This window comes from Geotrypetes seraphini, chromosome 1 (assembly GCF_902459505.1).
Source record: "Geotrypetes seraphini chromosome 1, aGeoSer1.1, whole genome shotgun sequence".
Classification (NCBI taxonomy): Eukaryota; Metazoa; Chordata; class Amphibia; order Gymnophiona; family Dermophiidae; genus Geotrypetes; species Geotrypetes seraphini.
In genome coordinates this window covers 371,604,054-371,621,420 of record NC_047084.1, presented here as the reverse complement: position 1 = coordinate 371,621,420, position 17,367 = coordinate 371,604,054, and the positions used below count along the sequence as shown (strand labels likewise).

The 17,367-nt window shown below is 42.9% G+C and overlaps 1 protein-coding gene across 3 annotated transcripts in view; it reads left to right on the top strand.

The window, feature by feature from the left end:
• The window catches only part of PSD3 (pleckstrin and Sec7 domain containing 3), an 811,466-nt gene that overhangs the window by 713,014 nt on the left and 81,085 nt on the right, over positions 1-17,367 (top strand). For all 3 annotated transcript variants that reach the window (XM_033915196.1, XM_033915210.1, XM_033915202.1), the window contains one exon: positions 11,041-11,240. In XM_033915196.1, the coding sequence (XP_033771087.1) occupies positions 11,041-11,240 (200 nt within the window). The remainder of the gene's footprint in view (positions 1-11,040; positions 11,241-17,367) is intronic.

The following is a 17,367-nucleotide window of genomic DNA, read 5'->3' as shown; positions in this document are numbered from 1 at the left end:
AGAAGTTAGGCTATTTATGAACGAAAAGGGGGAAGACTATCCTCAACTCACCAACATGGCCTGGCTTACCAGCCTCATGTTCTTTACAGATTTTACTAACCACTTTAATGTACTAAACAAAAAATTACAAGGCATGGGAAAAACAGCAGAAAGCATGTTTAGTGACATCAAAGCTTTTGAGAGAAAATTGCATGTTTTTGAAAAAGACCTTGAGAGTGGACAGCTAAAATATTTTCCCAACCTAAAAATACATTTGGATAATTCTACAACATTTGTGGACAGTCATAAAAAACACCAGGAAATCCACAAAGCATATTCCACCATTGTAGCCGAAGCAAAGGAGAATTTTAGTAAAAGATTTTCTCAGTTCCGTAAGATGGAGACAACCCTTTCATTTATAACATCCCCAGAAAAGTCCACATTTGAAGATCTTGATCTTTCCTGCTTACAGTGGTTGGATATTCAAAATTTGGAAATGGAGCTACTGGAATTTAAAGAAAGCTCTATCTGGAAAAGTAAATTCAATGACCTGCGTGCGGCTCTTGAACATATTGAGTGTGAAAGGGTGACAAATGAAATCACTGCTAGCAGTTCTGAAAATGAAATCCTAAAAGCGTGGAATTCTCTGCCAGACAATTTTAAGTCCATGAAAGCACTTGGGATTGCTCTTCTTACTATGTTTGGGTCATCCTATGCTTGTGAGCAGCTGTTTTCGGCTTTGAATCATATAAAATCTGATGCTAGAAACAGATTAACGGATGACATGAGTGCTGCATGTGTTGCTCTGAAATTAACGCACTATGAGCCAAGGATTGACAAGTTATCAGCATGCATGCAACAACAAAAATCACATTAATTTTTTTCAGAGCATGCCCAATGCATATGTTTACATGAAGCAGTGTTTTCAGTTTGCAGTTAAGACACTTTCTAAGTTATTTAAATATTATTTAAAGATGTTATTTAAAAAAGGGACTTTATATGGCCCTGTTGTATTCCATTCTGGAATTTCCAATAAAAACGGTTGGTTTAATTGAAAGCTCTTTTGTTTTCTTTACATCATATTATTAGAAATGTAATGATTTAACTATTTTCTAATTTGATTGTAAATTTTACAAAAAAACATGTATAGACTCTTTGGGAATGCACACCGAGTCTTGACACAGTTAACAGTTTTAAGAAGTTTATCTTTTTTTTTACTCAGGATACATTTGACATGTTATGTGAATAATGCATTTAAAATATATTGTGTAACTGAATCAAATTCTTCCTAAATTCATTAAATTGAATGAAATCATTAAAACATTATAAATTGCCAATAAATTGAAATGAAAACCAAAGGATTGTGAATCAAATTGATTCTCTGACAATACAAAGATTCCAACCTTTAAAAATGATGTTACATAGTTCAGGCAACTTTATAAAGAGTTTTTAGATACTAAAATCTTGTTATTAAGGTTTAATTGACGTGCTGGCACTTTGAGGAAATTCTTTGGCTTTGTGCGGCAGTTTGGCACTCGGGCTCAAAAAGGTTAGCCATCACTGCTCTAGGGAGTAGAGCTGCAATTTATTCAGCCGTTCCTCATACGGGAGCTCCCTGAGCCCTGTTACCATCCATGTGGCCATTTGCTGGACCGACTCAAGTCTCAGCACATCTTTGCGGTAATGTGGTCTCCAGAACTGCACACAATATTCCAGATGGGTTTTCACCATGGACCTATATAATGGCATTATGACTTCGGGCTTACGGCTAACAAAACTCCTGCTTATGCAACCCATGATTTGTCTGGCCTTAGATGAAGCTTTCTCCACTTGAGTTGCAGTCTTCATGTCCTCACTGATGATTACCCCTAAGTCACGTTCCGCTACAGTTCTCTCTAGGATCTCACCATTAAGACTGTAAGTCTTACATGGATTTTTGTTACCAAGATGCATGACCTTGCACTTTTTGGCGTTGAAATTTAGTTGCCAGGTCCTGGACCAATTCCCCAGTAGGAGGAGGTCATGTGCCATACTATCGATCTTGGATTTGATGTCAGGTCCTGTTGTGTTCTTGTCTACTATATTGCATAATTTGGCGTCATCGGCGAATAACGTTAATTTACCCTGAAGCCCCTCAGCCAAGTCCCTTATGAAGATGTTGAATAAGATTGGGCCCAAGACCGAGCCTTGCGGTACTCCACTGATCACCTCTGTCATTTCTGAGGGGGAGCCATTCACCACCACCCTCTGAAGTCTACCTCCTAGCCAGTCCCCCACCCATGTAGTCAAGGTATCACCCAAACCTATAGAGTTCATCTTTCTCAACAACCTGCGGTGCTATCGAATGCTTTGCTGAAATCCAAGTACACGACGTCCAGGAACTCCCCAATATCCAGCTTCCTCATCACCCAGTCAAAGAAGCTGATTTAAGTTGGATTGACAAGACCTCCCCTTTGTGAACCCATGTTGATGGGGATCTCGCAGATTCCCCTCGTTCAGGACCGTATCCAATTGGTGTTTGATTAGAGTTTCCATCAGTTTGCTCACTATTGATGTGAGACTCACTGGTCTGTAGTTCGTGGCTTCCGTCCTGCATCCTTTTTTATGTAGTGGAATGACATTAGCCGTTTTCCAGTCTAGCGGGACTCTTCCCTTGCTAAGGGAGAGATTGAAGAGTGTTGATAGTGGTTTCGCCAAGGTGTCTCTTAACTCCCTGAGTACTTTGGGGTGTATGTTGTCTGGCCCCATAGCTTTGTCAACCTTGAGTTTGGATAGTTCACAGTAGACACTACTGGGCGTAAACTCGAAGTTGAAAAACGGGTCTATCGAGCTAAGGAAATGACCAGCCATCTTCTAATGTAATCTGCTTAGAACCGCAAGGTACAAGCGGAATAGAAATCACTAATGTAATGTAATGCAATGTAATCTATCCCCTGTTGGTAGCTGAGGGCCGGATCCCAGCGCCTCACGGGTGAAGACTGAGCAAAAGTATTCATTTAATAGTTTAGCCTTCTCGGAGTCCGATTCTACATAGTTCCCGTCTGGTTTCATAAGGCGTACTATCCCTCCTGTGTTCCTGTTCCTATCACTAATATACCTAAAGAATGCTTTATCGCCCTTTTTGATGATCTTTGCTAGATTCTCCTCCATCTGCAATTTGGCCTGCCTGACTGCCGTTTTGACGGCTCTTGACTTGGCCAGATAGCCTTCCCTGGAGTCCTGCTTCCCTGAATGTTTGAAGGAGATGAATGCTCTTTTCTTCTCTTTTATGAGGTTGGAGATCTCCGTAGAGAACCACTGCGGTTTGTTATTTCTTCGTCGTTTACTTGCTGATTTTATAAATCGGTTTGTTGCTTCTTGTATAGTAACTTTCAGTGTTGACCACATTTCCTCTACATTATCTGTCTCTGGTTGGTTTTGCAGCGACTGATGGATGAATTTCCCCATGTTCTCGAAGTTGGTGTCCTTGAATCTGAGGACCTTGGTTAATGTGTTGGATTTGGTGAAACCTTTTCTGAGGTTAAACCATACCATGTTGTGGTCACTGGACGCAAGCGTGTCTCCCACTGAGACCTCTGTGACACTTTCTCCGTTGGTAATTATTAGGTCTAGAATCGCCTGTTCCCTAGTTGGCTCCAAAACCATTTGCTTGAGTCTTGCTCCCTTTATAGAGTTTAATAGCCTCCTGCTGCTGCTGGTCGCAGAGGAAATTGTGTTCCAATTCACATCAGGCATATTGAAGTCACCCAGCAATACTGTGTGCCCCCGCAAAGTGATATTCTCTATGTCCTCGATTAATTCCATATCACTGTCTTCCTGTTGTCTTGGAGGTCTGTATACTATGCCAAGGTACAGGCATTTGTCCTTTCCCCTGGCCAAATTTACCCAAAGGGATTCCCCTGTGTACCTAATGTCTGTGATTCTGGTAACTTTGATGTCATCTTTGGCATATAGTGCTACCCTCCTCCCATTTTGCCCTCCCTGTCTCGGCGGAACAAATTGTAACCCGGTATGGCCATGTCCCACCTGTGGGAGTCCATTCTGCCCATCTGCAGCATCCATTATCTCCCCTTCTCCCTAAGAGATCCCACATGCATGTCCCACACTTTCTTGAATTCAGATAGTCTTTGTCTCCACCGCCTCTCCTGAGAGACTATTCCACTTATCTACCATTCTTTCTGTTAAAAAGTATTTCCTTAGATAACTCCTGAGCTACCTCTTAACCTCATTCTATGCCCTCTCACTCTGGAATTTCCTTTCATTTGAGACGCATCTTGTGTATTTATGCCACATAGGTATTTAAATGTCTTTCAAGAACAAAAACAATAATAACAAAATATAATTCAAAAATCTAGAAACAAATGTTATTCGCCAAGTGGTGGAAGTGCCCTCAGAAAACCATTTGCTCAAAAGTGGAGAAAAGGCCTCAATTATCAATAATATGCAGACGGCAACCCAATGAGTTTTCAAGCCGTTCTTATTCTGTATCATAGGCAAAAAACTCCACTCATTTCAAAATGTCATTTTCAAAAACCGGGAAACATCCCACCACTGTGCACAGGGAAAAGGAAAAATAGACAAGAGACTAAAAATCACACTTATCTTCACAGTTGTTATCCGACTCCATCCAGTAACACGATATTCTTATTAAGTCACCCAAAAGCTTTTCAGTGAAGATAAATGGCTGTACTTCCAACAAGGCTCTTGTTTCGCCCACTATGGCTGCATCAGGGAAATTCCATGACAAACTCTTGTTTATTCCTGCTCCGTCTACTACTGGCGTCAAAATTGCTCCTGAATTAAAGCTCTGAATTGCATGATGTCACTTCCGCAGGAAGCTAGGCAAGACACCAAACTGCAACCGCAAAAACAAATAACAAAAATCAAAAAACCAACAAAACAGACTAATAAAAAATGCACACCATTCTATTTTCTGATTAAGGCCCTTAAGCCTGATGGTATCCAAAAAGAAAATCGATCTCTGTTCACTCTGGTAAAGTTTCATCTTCACGTCATCCCTCCGTGACGTCACTGGTATATGCTCTAGCACAAAACATCTAAACTCCTCAAAAGAATGTTGTTTTTCCACACAATGACGAATTAGTCTCTTGTTTATTTTTCCTTTTCCCTGTGCAAGTGGTGAGATGTTTCCCGGTTTTTTAAAATTACATTTTGAAACGAGTGGAGTTTTTTTGCCTATGATACAGAATAAGAACGGCTTGAAAACTCATTGGGTTAGTAAGAGTGGATAACCTCCTGTAAGGATAAGTTTGTGTACTTATCTTGGTGGATGAGTACACTTCTCCCTCGATATTCGCAGGGGTTAGAGGCAGAGCCAGCTCACGGATATAAAAAAACTGCGAATAATATTCAGGCCAGTTCTGAACCCCCCCCCCCCCATCTTCCCCTGGAATCCAGGACCTTACCTTAAGCCCTTTGAGATTCCCCCAGAACCGTACCTGTTGTCTAGTAGGCTTTCGGGGAAGGAGCGATCTTCCTATGCTCCTGCCCCGTGCAGATCACTCATAGGAAATGGCTGCCGTTAGCTCCCATCGTAGTCTTAAAAGACTACAGGAGCCATTTCCTATGAGTGATCTGCACAGGGCAGAAGCATAGGAAGATCACTCCTGTCTCGAAAGCCCACTAGACTACCAGGTAAGGTTCCAGGGAGTCTCAGAGGGCTTAAAAATAGCCCCAAAATTTTAAAACGATTTTTAAAAAAAATCACGAATAACCAAATCCGTGGATACTGAAACCGCAGATTCGGAGGGAGAAGTGTATTTGGTCGGCAGGTACTATCTCCCCACTTCATCCACTTCCACTGTCCTCTCTGAACTGATGGACTTTACAGGCTTTGGCCTTTGACAGTTTCTTTGGGGGGTGGAGTTTGGTACTGGGGTGGGGTTGATATTGATATGGGGGGATCCCTATGGGAGTTTAAGGAGGGGGGAGGGATGACTATGGTTTCTGGATTGTGAGTACTTTTGTCGAGTTGGGACTGTTGCCTCTATATCCTGTTCTGTTGTTTATTCTTTTGTACCTATTGGTGGTCATCAATAAAAATGTTTCAATATAATGCGTTAGGCTATTCAGAAGTGGTCATTGCCACTCTCCTGAGGTCCAAGAAACACACAATGCTGTTGTCCTATGCGAAGGTCTGGAAGAGGTTCTAGAGCTAGTGTGCACAACAAAACAAGGATCTAATTACAACCCTGATTGGGCTCCCACAAAGTACACATCGCAGGTCTCTCGTGCTTCAGACCTTGGACCTGCAAAGGTGGCCTCTCATCCAGATTTTTAAAGGGAGCATTACGTTTGCATCCACCAAAAGAGCATCCTTTTCCAACATGGAATCTGACTCTCGTCCTGCGAGCTCTAGCCAGAGTTCCATATGAGCCGTTGAAGGAGGCTTCAAGAATGGGTGTCACTGTGAAAGCACCATTTTGGTGGCTATTACGTCTGCATAACAAGTATCATAATTTCAGGCTCTATCCTGCAGGAAACCTTTCCTCAGAATATTAGAGATGGTAATTGTACTGTGTACAGTCCCTTCCTTCTTGCTGAAGGTAGTACCTAGCTGTCAAGTCAATCACGAGGTCTGGTTGTTGGTGTGTATGCATTCAGGCTTCAAGAAGACTGACAGAATCATGAAGTTGCTAAACATGCGCAGAGTGTTGCTGCATTACCTTGAAGTGAGTAAAGAGTTTCGGCTGTTGGATCATCTCTTTGTATTAGCGGGCAGTAGCTGCCGCTGGCTTCAAAAGCTCATCAGTCCCTGGATCAATCCTGTAATAATAAGCCCAGAGATACTGTGGCAGTAAGATACCTGATTTCCCTGAAGGCCTACTCCACTAGGAATGTAGCTTCCTCCTGGGCAGAGTCAAAAGCAGTGTCCATGGAAGAGATTTGTAGAGCAGCCACTTGGTCCTCTCTCCATACTTTTACAAAATGTTAGGGTGGATATAGTGGCAAAATTAGATACAGTTTTCAGAGCTTCAGTGCTGTCAGCAGGCTCATATGTTGCATCCTAAATTCCAGGGACTGCTTTGATACATTCCACATGATTGCATCTAATATAATAAAATGGTAGGACGCGCATGCGCACTAAAAAAATCGTGTTCCCTGATCCCGTTGCGGAAACACGAGTGCGCATGCGCGCCTACTACGTCACCACAGCCTGCTCTCCACCTCGCGCCGCTACAGGCCCCACACTCGCAACTCACACATCCGCTGCAGCCTAGCAACTCCGACCACAACCTTCCCCCCTCAACCGCCTAGGAGCTGCGGCCGGGGCTTTCAGAACAGAATATGATTACCATGTTTCTTTAGGCAGCCCTGGTTGTTTACTTAGATTCAATGTCAGCATTAGGGTTCGCCGGCCGCCAGCCGTGAGAGCCGGGTGAGGAAGGCCGCCGCAGCCTCGCCGCTAGGTAGGGGGACACAATCACGCTTATGCTCAAGCCGCCGCCACGACTCCTCTCTCGAACCGCACCAGGATCGAGAGAGGAGCTGCGGCAGGGGCTTGAGCATAAGTGCCATTGTTGTCCCCCTACCTAGCCGCGAGGCTGCGGCGGCCTTCCTCATCCGGCTCACATTGAATCCAAGTAAACAACTGGGGCTGCCTAAAGAAACCGGTGCTTGGCCCGCCAAACAATTCCTGCCGTTGCTGAAATTTGCCCCACCGTTCCTTCCCTTCCTCCATCAGGTACAGTTCACCTCCGCCTATGTTAAAAGGAGCTGCTTTGAAATTGGAGCCATGCCGCCACCGTAACACGTTCCCTCTGCCGCGGTCCCATATGTCAGAGAAGGGGCGGGACCAAGGCAGAGGGGAACGTGCTACGGCAGTGGCAGGCCTCCGATTTCGACGCGGCTCCTTTTAACATTGGTGGATTCACTGCACCTGATGGAGGGAGGGAAGGAAAGGTGGATGGGCGCTGTTGAGCCCCTCTTTGCCCTCAGACCCTCTCCTAACTGCTCCCTCCTGTCTCAGACCACTGGGGGGGAGCTGCCTGTCTTTAGCTGCAGGGATGGAGGGAGGGAAGAAGAAAGAAGGGGCCCTGGCAAGCGAGTTATCAAAAGCCAACCATAGCCTGAGACCCCTACATGATATGAATAATAACCAGACAACAAAAGGTAAGAAAAATAATTTTATTTTCTGTTTTGTGATTACAATATGTCAGATTTGAAATGTGTTTTGAGGGAGGCTGCCGCGGCGGCTTTGGACAGGGGGTACCATTTTCATGGGAGCCGGCTTTCAGAGAGGCTTGGGACACGGGGACGGATGCGGGAGGGGCTGCCACTGCGAAGGGCTTTGGTGGGGGAGCCAGCCAGACCGCGAGTGTGGGGACGTTGTAAGCACGGATTGGTCAAGGAGCCGCCACTTCCGAGGCTTTGAAATTGCTCTCCCACCGTCACTCCCTCCCGCCCCGGCTCTGCCTCTGCCCAGGTTCAAAAGCAGGAGAGGAGGTCATCTAGCACCCGTTAATCTAACGGGCTTAAACACTAGTTTGATATAATCCCTGGAATAAGTTCACACAGGAAATCCTAGACAACAGCATTTAACTTTAAAAAGCTGATTATGATAACTTGAGGAAAATGGTAAAAAAGAAACTTAGAGGAGCAGCTGCAAAGGTCAAAAATATGCATCCTGAAAGCCCAAATTACATATATTCCATGTGTTTAAAAAGGAGGAAGGTAGACCAAACGGCAGCTGGCATGGTTAAAGAGTGAGGTGAAGGAAGAAGCTATTAGAGCTAAAAGAGAATCCTTCAAAAAGTGGAAGAAGGATCCAACGGAAAATAATTGTAATCAGCACAAGGAATGTCAAGTTAAATGCAAGGCACTAATAAGGAAGGCAAAGAGAGACCTTGAAAAGAAGAATGCACTGGAAGCAAAACCACACAATAAAGACTTTTTTAGGTATATTAAAAGCAAGAAGCCGGGAAGCTAGATGACCGAGGGATAAAAAGGTCTCTCAAGGAAGAAAAGGCCATAGCGGAGACATTAAATTATTTGCCTCGGTCTTCACTGAGGAAGATGTGGGGGGCTACTGGTGCCAGAAATGGTATTCAGTTCTGATGAATTGGAGAAACTCAAACAAATCTCTGTAACACTGGAAGATGTAATAAGTCAATTTGACAAACTGAATAGTAGCAAATCACCTGGACTGGATGGTATCGATCCCAGAGTGCTGATAGAATTGAAAAATGAACATTCAGAGCTATTGTAAGTAACTTGTAATTTTTTGTTTTTAATCCAGCCTAGTATCAGAAGACTGGAGGGTGGCCAACATGATGCCACTTTTTAAAAAGGTTTCCAGAGGTGATCTGGAAAATAGTCTGATGTTGAAGCTGGGCAAAATGGTAGAGACTATTATAACATAAGAACATAAGAATAGCCTTACTGGGTCAGATTAATAGTCCATCTAGCCCAGTAGGCCAATCCAAATCACAAGTACCTGGCAAAAACTCAAATAGTAGCAGCATTCCATGTCACCAATTCAGGGGAAGCAGTGGCTTCCCCCATATCTGTCTCAACAGCAGACTATAGAACTTTCCTCCATAAGCATGGATTGAAAGCCAGTATGCATTTAGTCAAGAGAAATTGTGCCTCACCAATCTACTGCATTTCTTTGAAGGGGTGAATGAACACAAGGATAAAGATGAGCCATTATATATTGTGTATTTAGATTTTCAAAAGGCATTTGACAAAGTACCTCATTAAAGGCTTCTGAGGAAATAAGAAAGTCATGGGATAAGAGGTAATGTCCTATTAAGGATTAAGAACTAGTGCTGCCTGATTCGGGGAAAAATTTTTCGATTTGTTTCAGCCTATTGAATCGTAGCAGAGGGAAAGCTTCCAGCTGCGGAAGGCAGTATGTTTACTTCACTCTTGCTGCCAGTGGCCTGAGGAATGAAAGAGCGGCTGCAGCGATGGATCCCACCATCCCCAGAGCCACCATCTCTCCTTTTCTCAACATCCCTTTCATCCAGCATCTCTCCCTCCTTCCCCACCACCCCAGAGTCCATCATCTCTCCCTTTCTTTTCCCAACTAACCTCCTATACAGTATCTCTATGCCCCCTCCCTCCACATCATTCCATAGGTCCAACTTCTCTCCATTTCTTTTCCTTCCCTCCCTCCCTCCCATTGTCCACCATCTTGCTCCCTCTCCTCTGTTTTTAGACTCATTATTTCTGCCCCTTCCTGCCACTCTCAGTCTGGTATATGCCTCTCTCTTTGGACCCCCTCCCTCCCTGCCAACATCAGAGGGAACGTGCAATGGAGGTCAACGGCAGCCTATTAAAATTGCTACATTACTAGTGATCTGCAGGCTGTAATTAGTTTTTAAAGTGAGACTGGGAGGTCAGGGGGAAGCTGGACAATGGTGGAGAGAAGGGGAAAACATGCCAGCCTTCGGGGAGCCCCCTATAGCTGCAGAGCCGAGGGTACCCACAGCGCTGGTGCCTTTGCAGCAATTCTCGAAGCACTTTCTCCATTTGTGAGCATCAGATCCAGTATCATTTCTTTCTTCACCATCTATCTGAGCAGAGCCCTTTGAAAGGCATCCATGATCTCTCTGCTTCTTTCCATTTCCACAGGCAGAACTTTCCAGTCCACATTTGGCAGGTTGAAATCACCCAGCAACAGCACCCCCCCCCTTTCTTTCCCAACTTTTGGATATCTGCAACCTGATCTTTATCAATTTGCTGTAATTCAAGGTCCTCAATTGTGGAGCTTGTTGCTATAAGAGATACATAAAGAGAAGTCATACCCAGATTATTAGGAAGGCTATTAACTCGGGAGCATTTTGTTGTTTTTGTAGTTTTATTTTGTTTTACAGTTCAGGTGGGATTAGATTTTGTTTTCATTTTTCCATTGTTGTATGTTTGGAACATTATGGTGATACATATTTATTAAATATTTGGAAAATAAGTAAATATTTTATATCCCTTTTAAGAGTAGAACCTGATTAATTAAGGTATTTTGACCATTTTTACTTTGTGTGATGTTTTTCATTCATTTATATAACCCTTGCTTCTTTTTATTGTTGTTTCAAATAGAGATGAAAATGAATCCAAGAAATCCCCTTCAGTCTGCACTGAGGAAAAATCAAATGGGACCCAGCAGAAGAGCTTTGGCCGAACTGGGAGCAGCAGCAGTTGCAACCCTTTCCTGGACATTCCTCATGACCCCAATGCTGCTGTGTATAAAGCTGGTTTCTTGGCTCGCAAAATCCATGCAGATATGGATGGAAAGAAGAGTAAGTACCATTTAGTTTTGCTGCCTTCATCTTTAAAACCTTTTACAATGAGCAAAAAACAGAGACTGGCCTTCTTCAAGAGGGTTGAATTAACATGTGGGTAAAGGTATAAATAGATTTTCAGAAAACTTTTGACAGAGTTCCATGAGAGAGAGACTCTAGAGAAAATGAAAAAGTCAGGGGATAGGAGGCAATGTTCAGTTGTAGATTAAGAATTTGTTATTGGACAGAAAACAGAGGATTGGGTTAAATTTTACTCAATGGAAGAGGTGTTCTGTATTGGGACCAGTTCTATTTAGCATATTCATAAATGATGCTAATGGTGTCTTATATGCCACTATATCTCCTATGCAGTTTCCAAAAAATTATAAAAATTTTCAAAGGATGAGTAAGAACAAAAGACTTAAAATTATAGATATTAGTGCTAAGCCCATTTCTCAAAGAAGGTTTTCAGAAATTTGCAAAATAAACAGTAAGTAAGTATAATTCTAATTTCCATTGGAAAATCATTCCTGGTTTAGCTTCCAGGTATTTAAAGGTGCGTTCATGATGTCTTTTATATCTGACATATTTGAATGTAGGATTAATCAAGACCTTACACCTATTAAGTCTCATGGAGCCTGTTTTGTGAAGTAGATGACAGCTTTCACTTAATGGTGATGAACTTTGACCCGGTAGAAATAATTCAAGCAAATTTGAATTTGGTCCTGTAGTGTACTGGTAGCCATTGCAGCTCGCGCAGTGTAGGGGTTAGTCTTTCAAATCTTTTTAGCCCACTAATCAGTCTGGCTGCTGTATTTTGTAACAGCTGTATTCTTTTCTGAAGTTTCTTTGTGATGCCCTCATATAATGAGTTACAGAGGCAACAATATAGCCTGAGTTATGATGCAAAAACTAAGGGCTCCTTTTACGAAGGTGCGTTAGGGCCTTAACGCGCGGAATAGCATGCGCTAAAATGCCCCGTGCGCTAGCCACTACCGCCTCCTCTTGAGCAGGCAGTAGTTTTTCGGCTAACGCACGCTATAGCTCGTGCTAATCCGGTGCGTGCGCTAAAAACGCAAGCGCACCTTCGTAAAAGGAGCCCTAAATAATCTGGAAATTGGAATGACAAGAGAGGGAATTAAATTTGCAGATGAGACAAAACTATTCAAAGTTGTCAAAACACATGCGTAATGTGAAAAATTACAAGAAGACCTTAGGAAATTGGAAGACTGAGCATTCAAGTGACAGATGAAATTTAAGGTGGATAAATGCGCAGTGATTCAAATTGGGAAGAATAAAGAATAATCCAAATCATAGCTAGCTAATGCTAGGGTCCACCTTTAGGAGTCAGCACCCAAGAAAAAGATCTGAGTGTCATTGTAGACACTACATTGAATTACCCATTGTGTGGTGGCGGCAGCCAAAAAAGCAAACAGGATACTGGGAATTATTAGGAAAGGAATGGTAAATAAGACCAAGAATATTATAATGCTGCTGTATCACTTCATGGTGAGACTTTACCTTGGAAATTGCACTCAGTTCTGGTTGCCATATCTAAAAAAAGATATAGTGGAATTAGAAAAAGTTCAGAAAAGAGTGACTAAAATGATAAAGGGGGTGTAACTCCTCTTGTAAGAGGAAAGGCTAAAGAGGTTAGGGGTCTTCAGCTTGGAAAAGAGATGTCTGAGGGGGTATGATTGAGGTCTACAAAATCCTGAATGGCATAGAATGGGTAAAAGTGAATCGATTTTTTACTCTTTCAAAAAGTACAAAGTCTAGCACTATATGAGGTGTATTTAGATTTTAGCAAAGCCTTTGACACTGTTCCACACAGGTGTCTAATAAATAAACTGAGTGCTCTCAGAATGCGCCCCAAAGTGATGGACTGGGTTAGGAACTGGTTGAGTGGAAGGCAGTGGAGATCTCTCTGAGGAAAGGGATGTTATCAGTAGTGTGTCTCTAGGTTCGGTTCTTGGGCTTGTTCTTTTTAGAATTTTTGTAATCGATATTGCTGAAGGGCTGTCTGGTAAGGTTTGCCTCTTTACAGGAGATACCAAAATATGCAATAGGACACCCCTGATGGTGAGGATAACTAGAGGAAGTACTGGCGAAGCTTGAAGAATGGTCTGAAATTTGGCAGCTAAAATTTAAAGCTAAGCAATGCGAGGTCATGCATTTGGGCTGCAAACATCTAAGGGAATGGTACAGTTTAGAACAGGGGTGTCCAACCTGTGACCCTCGGGTTGCATGTGGCCCCGTGAAGTATTTTGTGCTGCCCCAGTCAAGGGCAATGCAGTGTTTTCCTCTGCTGCCCCCGGATGTTTACCGTCTTGCCGGCTCCCTCCTCTGTCATGCTGCAGCATTTACGTGTTTGTGCAGCCCCAGAAACATTTTTTTCAGCCAATGCGGCCCAGGGAAGCCAACAGGTTGGATACCCCTGGTTTAGAAGGTGAAGAACTTTTGTGTTCAAAAGAGGAGTGTGTCTTGAGTGTGATAGTACATGATGATCTTAAGGTAGCCAAACAGGTAGGAAAGGCAACAATGAAAGCTAGAATGATGTTTGGGTGCATAGGGAGAGGAATGACCAGTAGAAAAAGGGAGGTAATGATGCCCCTGTATAAGAGTGGTGAGACTTCGATTGGAATATTGTGTACAATTCTGAAGACCAAACCTTCTAAAAGATATAAACAAGATGGAGTTGGTCTAGAGCAGTGGTCTCAAACTCACGGCCCGCCAGGTATGATTTTGAGGCCCTTGATATGTTTATAATAATCACAAAAGTAAAATAAAAGTTTCTTGATCATGGCCAAAAGGAAAGATTTATAAACTATAAGGAGTTTTACCTCATGCAAAATTGTCATTTTTTTAATAAGACATTAACTATTTTTTCTGAGGCCCTCCAAGTACCTACAAATCCAAAATGTGGCTCTGCAAAGGGTTTGAGTTTGAGACCACTGGTCTAGAGGATGGCTACTAAAATGGTTGGTGGAGAGTGTGGCGCAGTGGTTAAAGCTATATCCTCAGCACCCTGTGGTTATGGGTTCAAACCCATGCTGCTCCTTGTGATCCTGGGCAAGTCACTGCCCTAAGTACATTAGATAGATTGTGAGCCCGCTGGGACAGACAAGGAAAAATGCTTGAGTACCTGAATAAACTCATGTAAATTGTTCTGAGCTCTCCTGGGTGAACGATATAGAAAATTGAATAAATAAATGCAGCATAAAGCATATGGGGACAGACTTAAAGATCTCAATATTTCTGCTTTGGAGAAAAGGCAGGAGAGGGGAATTATGACAGAGACATTTAAATAACTATGTGGCATCAATGGACATGAAGCGAGTCTCTTTCAACTGAAAGGGAACTCTGGAAGGAGGGGCATAGGATGAAGGTGAAGACTAAGAAGTAATCAGTTTTGGAGACCGTATCTGGCGAAAGACATAAGAAGACTTGAGGCGGTCCAGAGGAGGGCGACGAAAATGATAGGAGGCTTGCGCCAGAAGACGTATGAGGAGAGACTGGAAGACCTGAATATGTATACCCTAGAGGAAAGGAGAGACAGGGGAGATATGATTCAGACGTTCAAATACTTAAAGGGTATTAACGTAGAACAAAATCTTTTCCAGAGAAAGGAAAATGGTAAAACCAGAGGACATAATTTGAGGTTGAGGGGTGGTAGATTCAGGGGCAATGTTAGGAAATTCTACTTTACGGAGAGGGTGGTGGATGCCTGGAATGCGCTCCCGAGAGAGGTGGTGGAGAGTAAAACTGTGACTGAGTTCAAAGAAGCGTGGGATGAACACAGAAGATTTAGAATCAGAAAATAATATTAAATATTGAACTAGGCCAGTTACTGGGCAGACTTGCACGGTCTGTGTCTGTGTATGGCCGTTTGGTGGAGGATGGGCTGGGGAGGGCTTCAATGGCTGGGAGGGTGTAGATGGGCTGGAGTAAGTCTTAACAGAGATTTTGGCAGTTGGAACTCAAGCACAGTACCGGGTAAAGCTTTGGATTCTCGCCCAGAAATAGCTAAGAAGAAAAAAAAAAAAAAAAAAATTTAAATTGAATCAGGTTGGGCAGACTGGATGGACCATTCGGGTCTTTATCTGCCGTCATCTACTATGTTACTATGTTACTATGTAATCTCAGAAAATACTTTTTCAGGGAAAGGGTGGTGAATGCTTGGAACGGCTTCCCAGTGGAGGTGGTGGAGACGAAGGCCTCCTTTTATGAAACTGCGATAGCTGAATGGCTCGCGCTGCTTCTGACGCTCATAGGAACTCAGTGAGCGTCGGGAGCAGCACCCCACGCTAGAAACTGCTAACGCGGTTTCATAAAAGAGGGGCAAAGTGTATCTGAATTCAGGAAAGCTTGGGATAAGTACGGTGGATCTCTAAGGGAGAGGAAAGGCTAGTAGATAGCATGTCTAGATAGGCTATATGTTCTTCATCTGCCTTAATTTTTCTGTTTAGACTGGATTAATTTGTTGTTTTTATGTGTTTTATGCAAGTATTAACTTGTACATATTTTTGTATGAGAAGCTAAGCAAATGTTTTTTGTTAGTGGGATGAATTGATAGTTCAGTTTTGATTTTGAAATCTGATGTAATATTGTCTATGCTTTATTAATTTGTTCTTGAACTAGCAGCAGTGACATTTTGAGGAAACAGTGCAGCTTAGAGTTGTAATTGACATTTTAAAAATTGTTCTAGGAATTGTAGTAAGGATATTATTTTGTTGCGAGCATGATAAATCTCAACAAAATGTGAAAATACCAGCATCTAATGACATACCTGTAATATGAAATTGTTGGCTGCTTGCTGCAGTTTGGTTGAAGGAGGGCTATTTTATTTTATTATTTATATATAGTCTTTCTGTACAAACAAAGGGGTTAACATATTGCATTCAAGCACTTTCTCTGTCCTTAGTGAGCTCACAGTCTACCTGGAAGTTCACGTGACTTGCCCAAGGTCATAAAGAGATAACAGTGAAACTCAAACCCAGTTCCCTGGGCTTTCACACACTGACCTAGCCATTAGGTAGATTCCCGATGTATAGTTTCAACCTAAATTGGCTACAGTCAAAAAATGTTCAATTATCTAAATCTAAAAGAGAAGTCCTACACAGAGGAACTATAAGTTCCACGGATTTCGGTAATGGTATGAATTAGCTTCTGGGAATTCTAATCCTCCCATTTTCTACTCTTTTTGGGAGGAAACTAGCACAGCCACCTTAGATGACATAGCCCCTAAGCACTTTCATTAAAATACATGTCCGCAAATCTGCAGGATGGTTTGATAAAGAACTCTCTGACTTAAGACAATCAGGCAGTTAGAGTCAGTGGTATAGTGAAGGTGAGCCCTCTTCTCTGCCCCCAATTGCTGCACATGCGCCCCACCCCCTTCCCTTCTCCCATACCTCTTTAATTTTCCTGGTGTGCGAGACCTGGAAGTGACATCAGAGAGTGCTGACACCGATGCGGGCAACAAGTTTGTGATGCTGCTGGCACCATGAAAATTAAAGAGGTACGAGGGAAGGGGTGCATGCGCACGGCAGGTGGGGGTCAAGAAGGAGTGGGGGAGGAAAAGAGGAGGACAGTTGCCGGCGCCCCGACCAAGACATCACCCCAGGGTGGTCCGCCCTCCACCCTTCTTATTACACCACTAGTTAGAGTGAATTTGGTGTAAATCTAAATCCAATACTGACTGAGAATGCTGGCGAAATGGGGTACACATGTCCCAAACAGACCACTCCGTTCCCAGGAGAAAACACATCTACAGGTATCTCCTGGTTGCACCCTCCAACTCCAGAGCGCTAGACACTGTTCCTACTCCCATTTCCTACCAAGTTATTGGAATCAAATGCCTCCTCACATCAGATCCCTTAAAGGGCTATCTTTTCCTATAAATCCAGTCACTCCCTTCAAACCATATGTATTCTCATGTACACTGAACTAGATCCACTCTGGTTGTTAACTGCAGATGGAAATAACCGTATGTTAACTTAAAGATCAAAATGGGTGCTAAGCTTGACTCTGTATATCTAACATTACTGTACAAATGTAAATTCATAATTTGTTTGTTTGTGCTTATGTATATCAACCTTGTTACCTGTTCTGAGCTCGTTGTGGAGGATGGGATATAAAACTG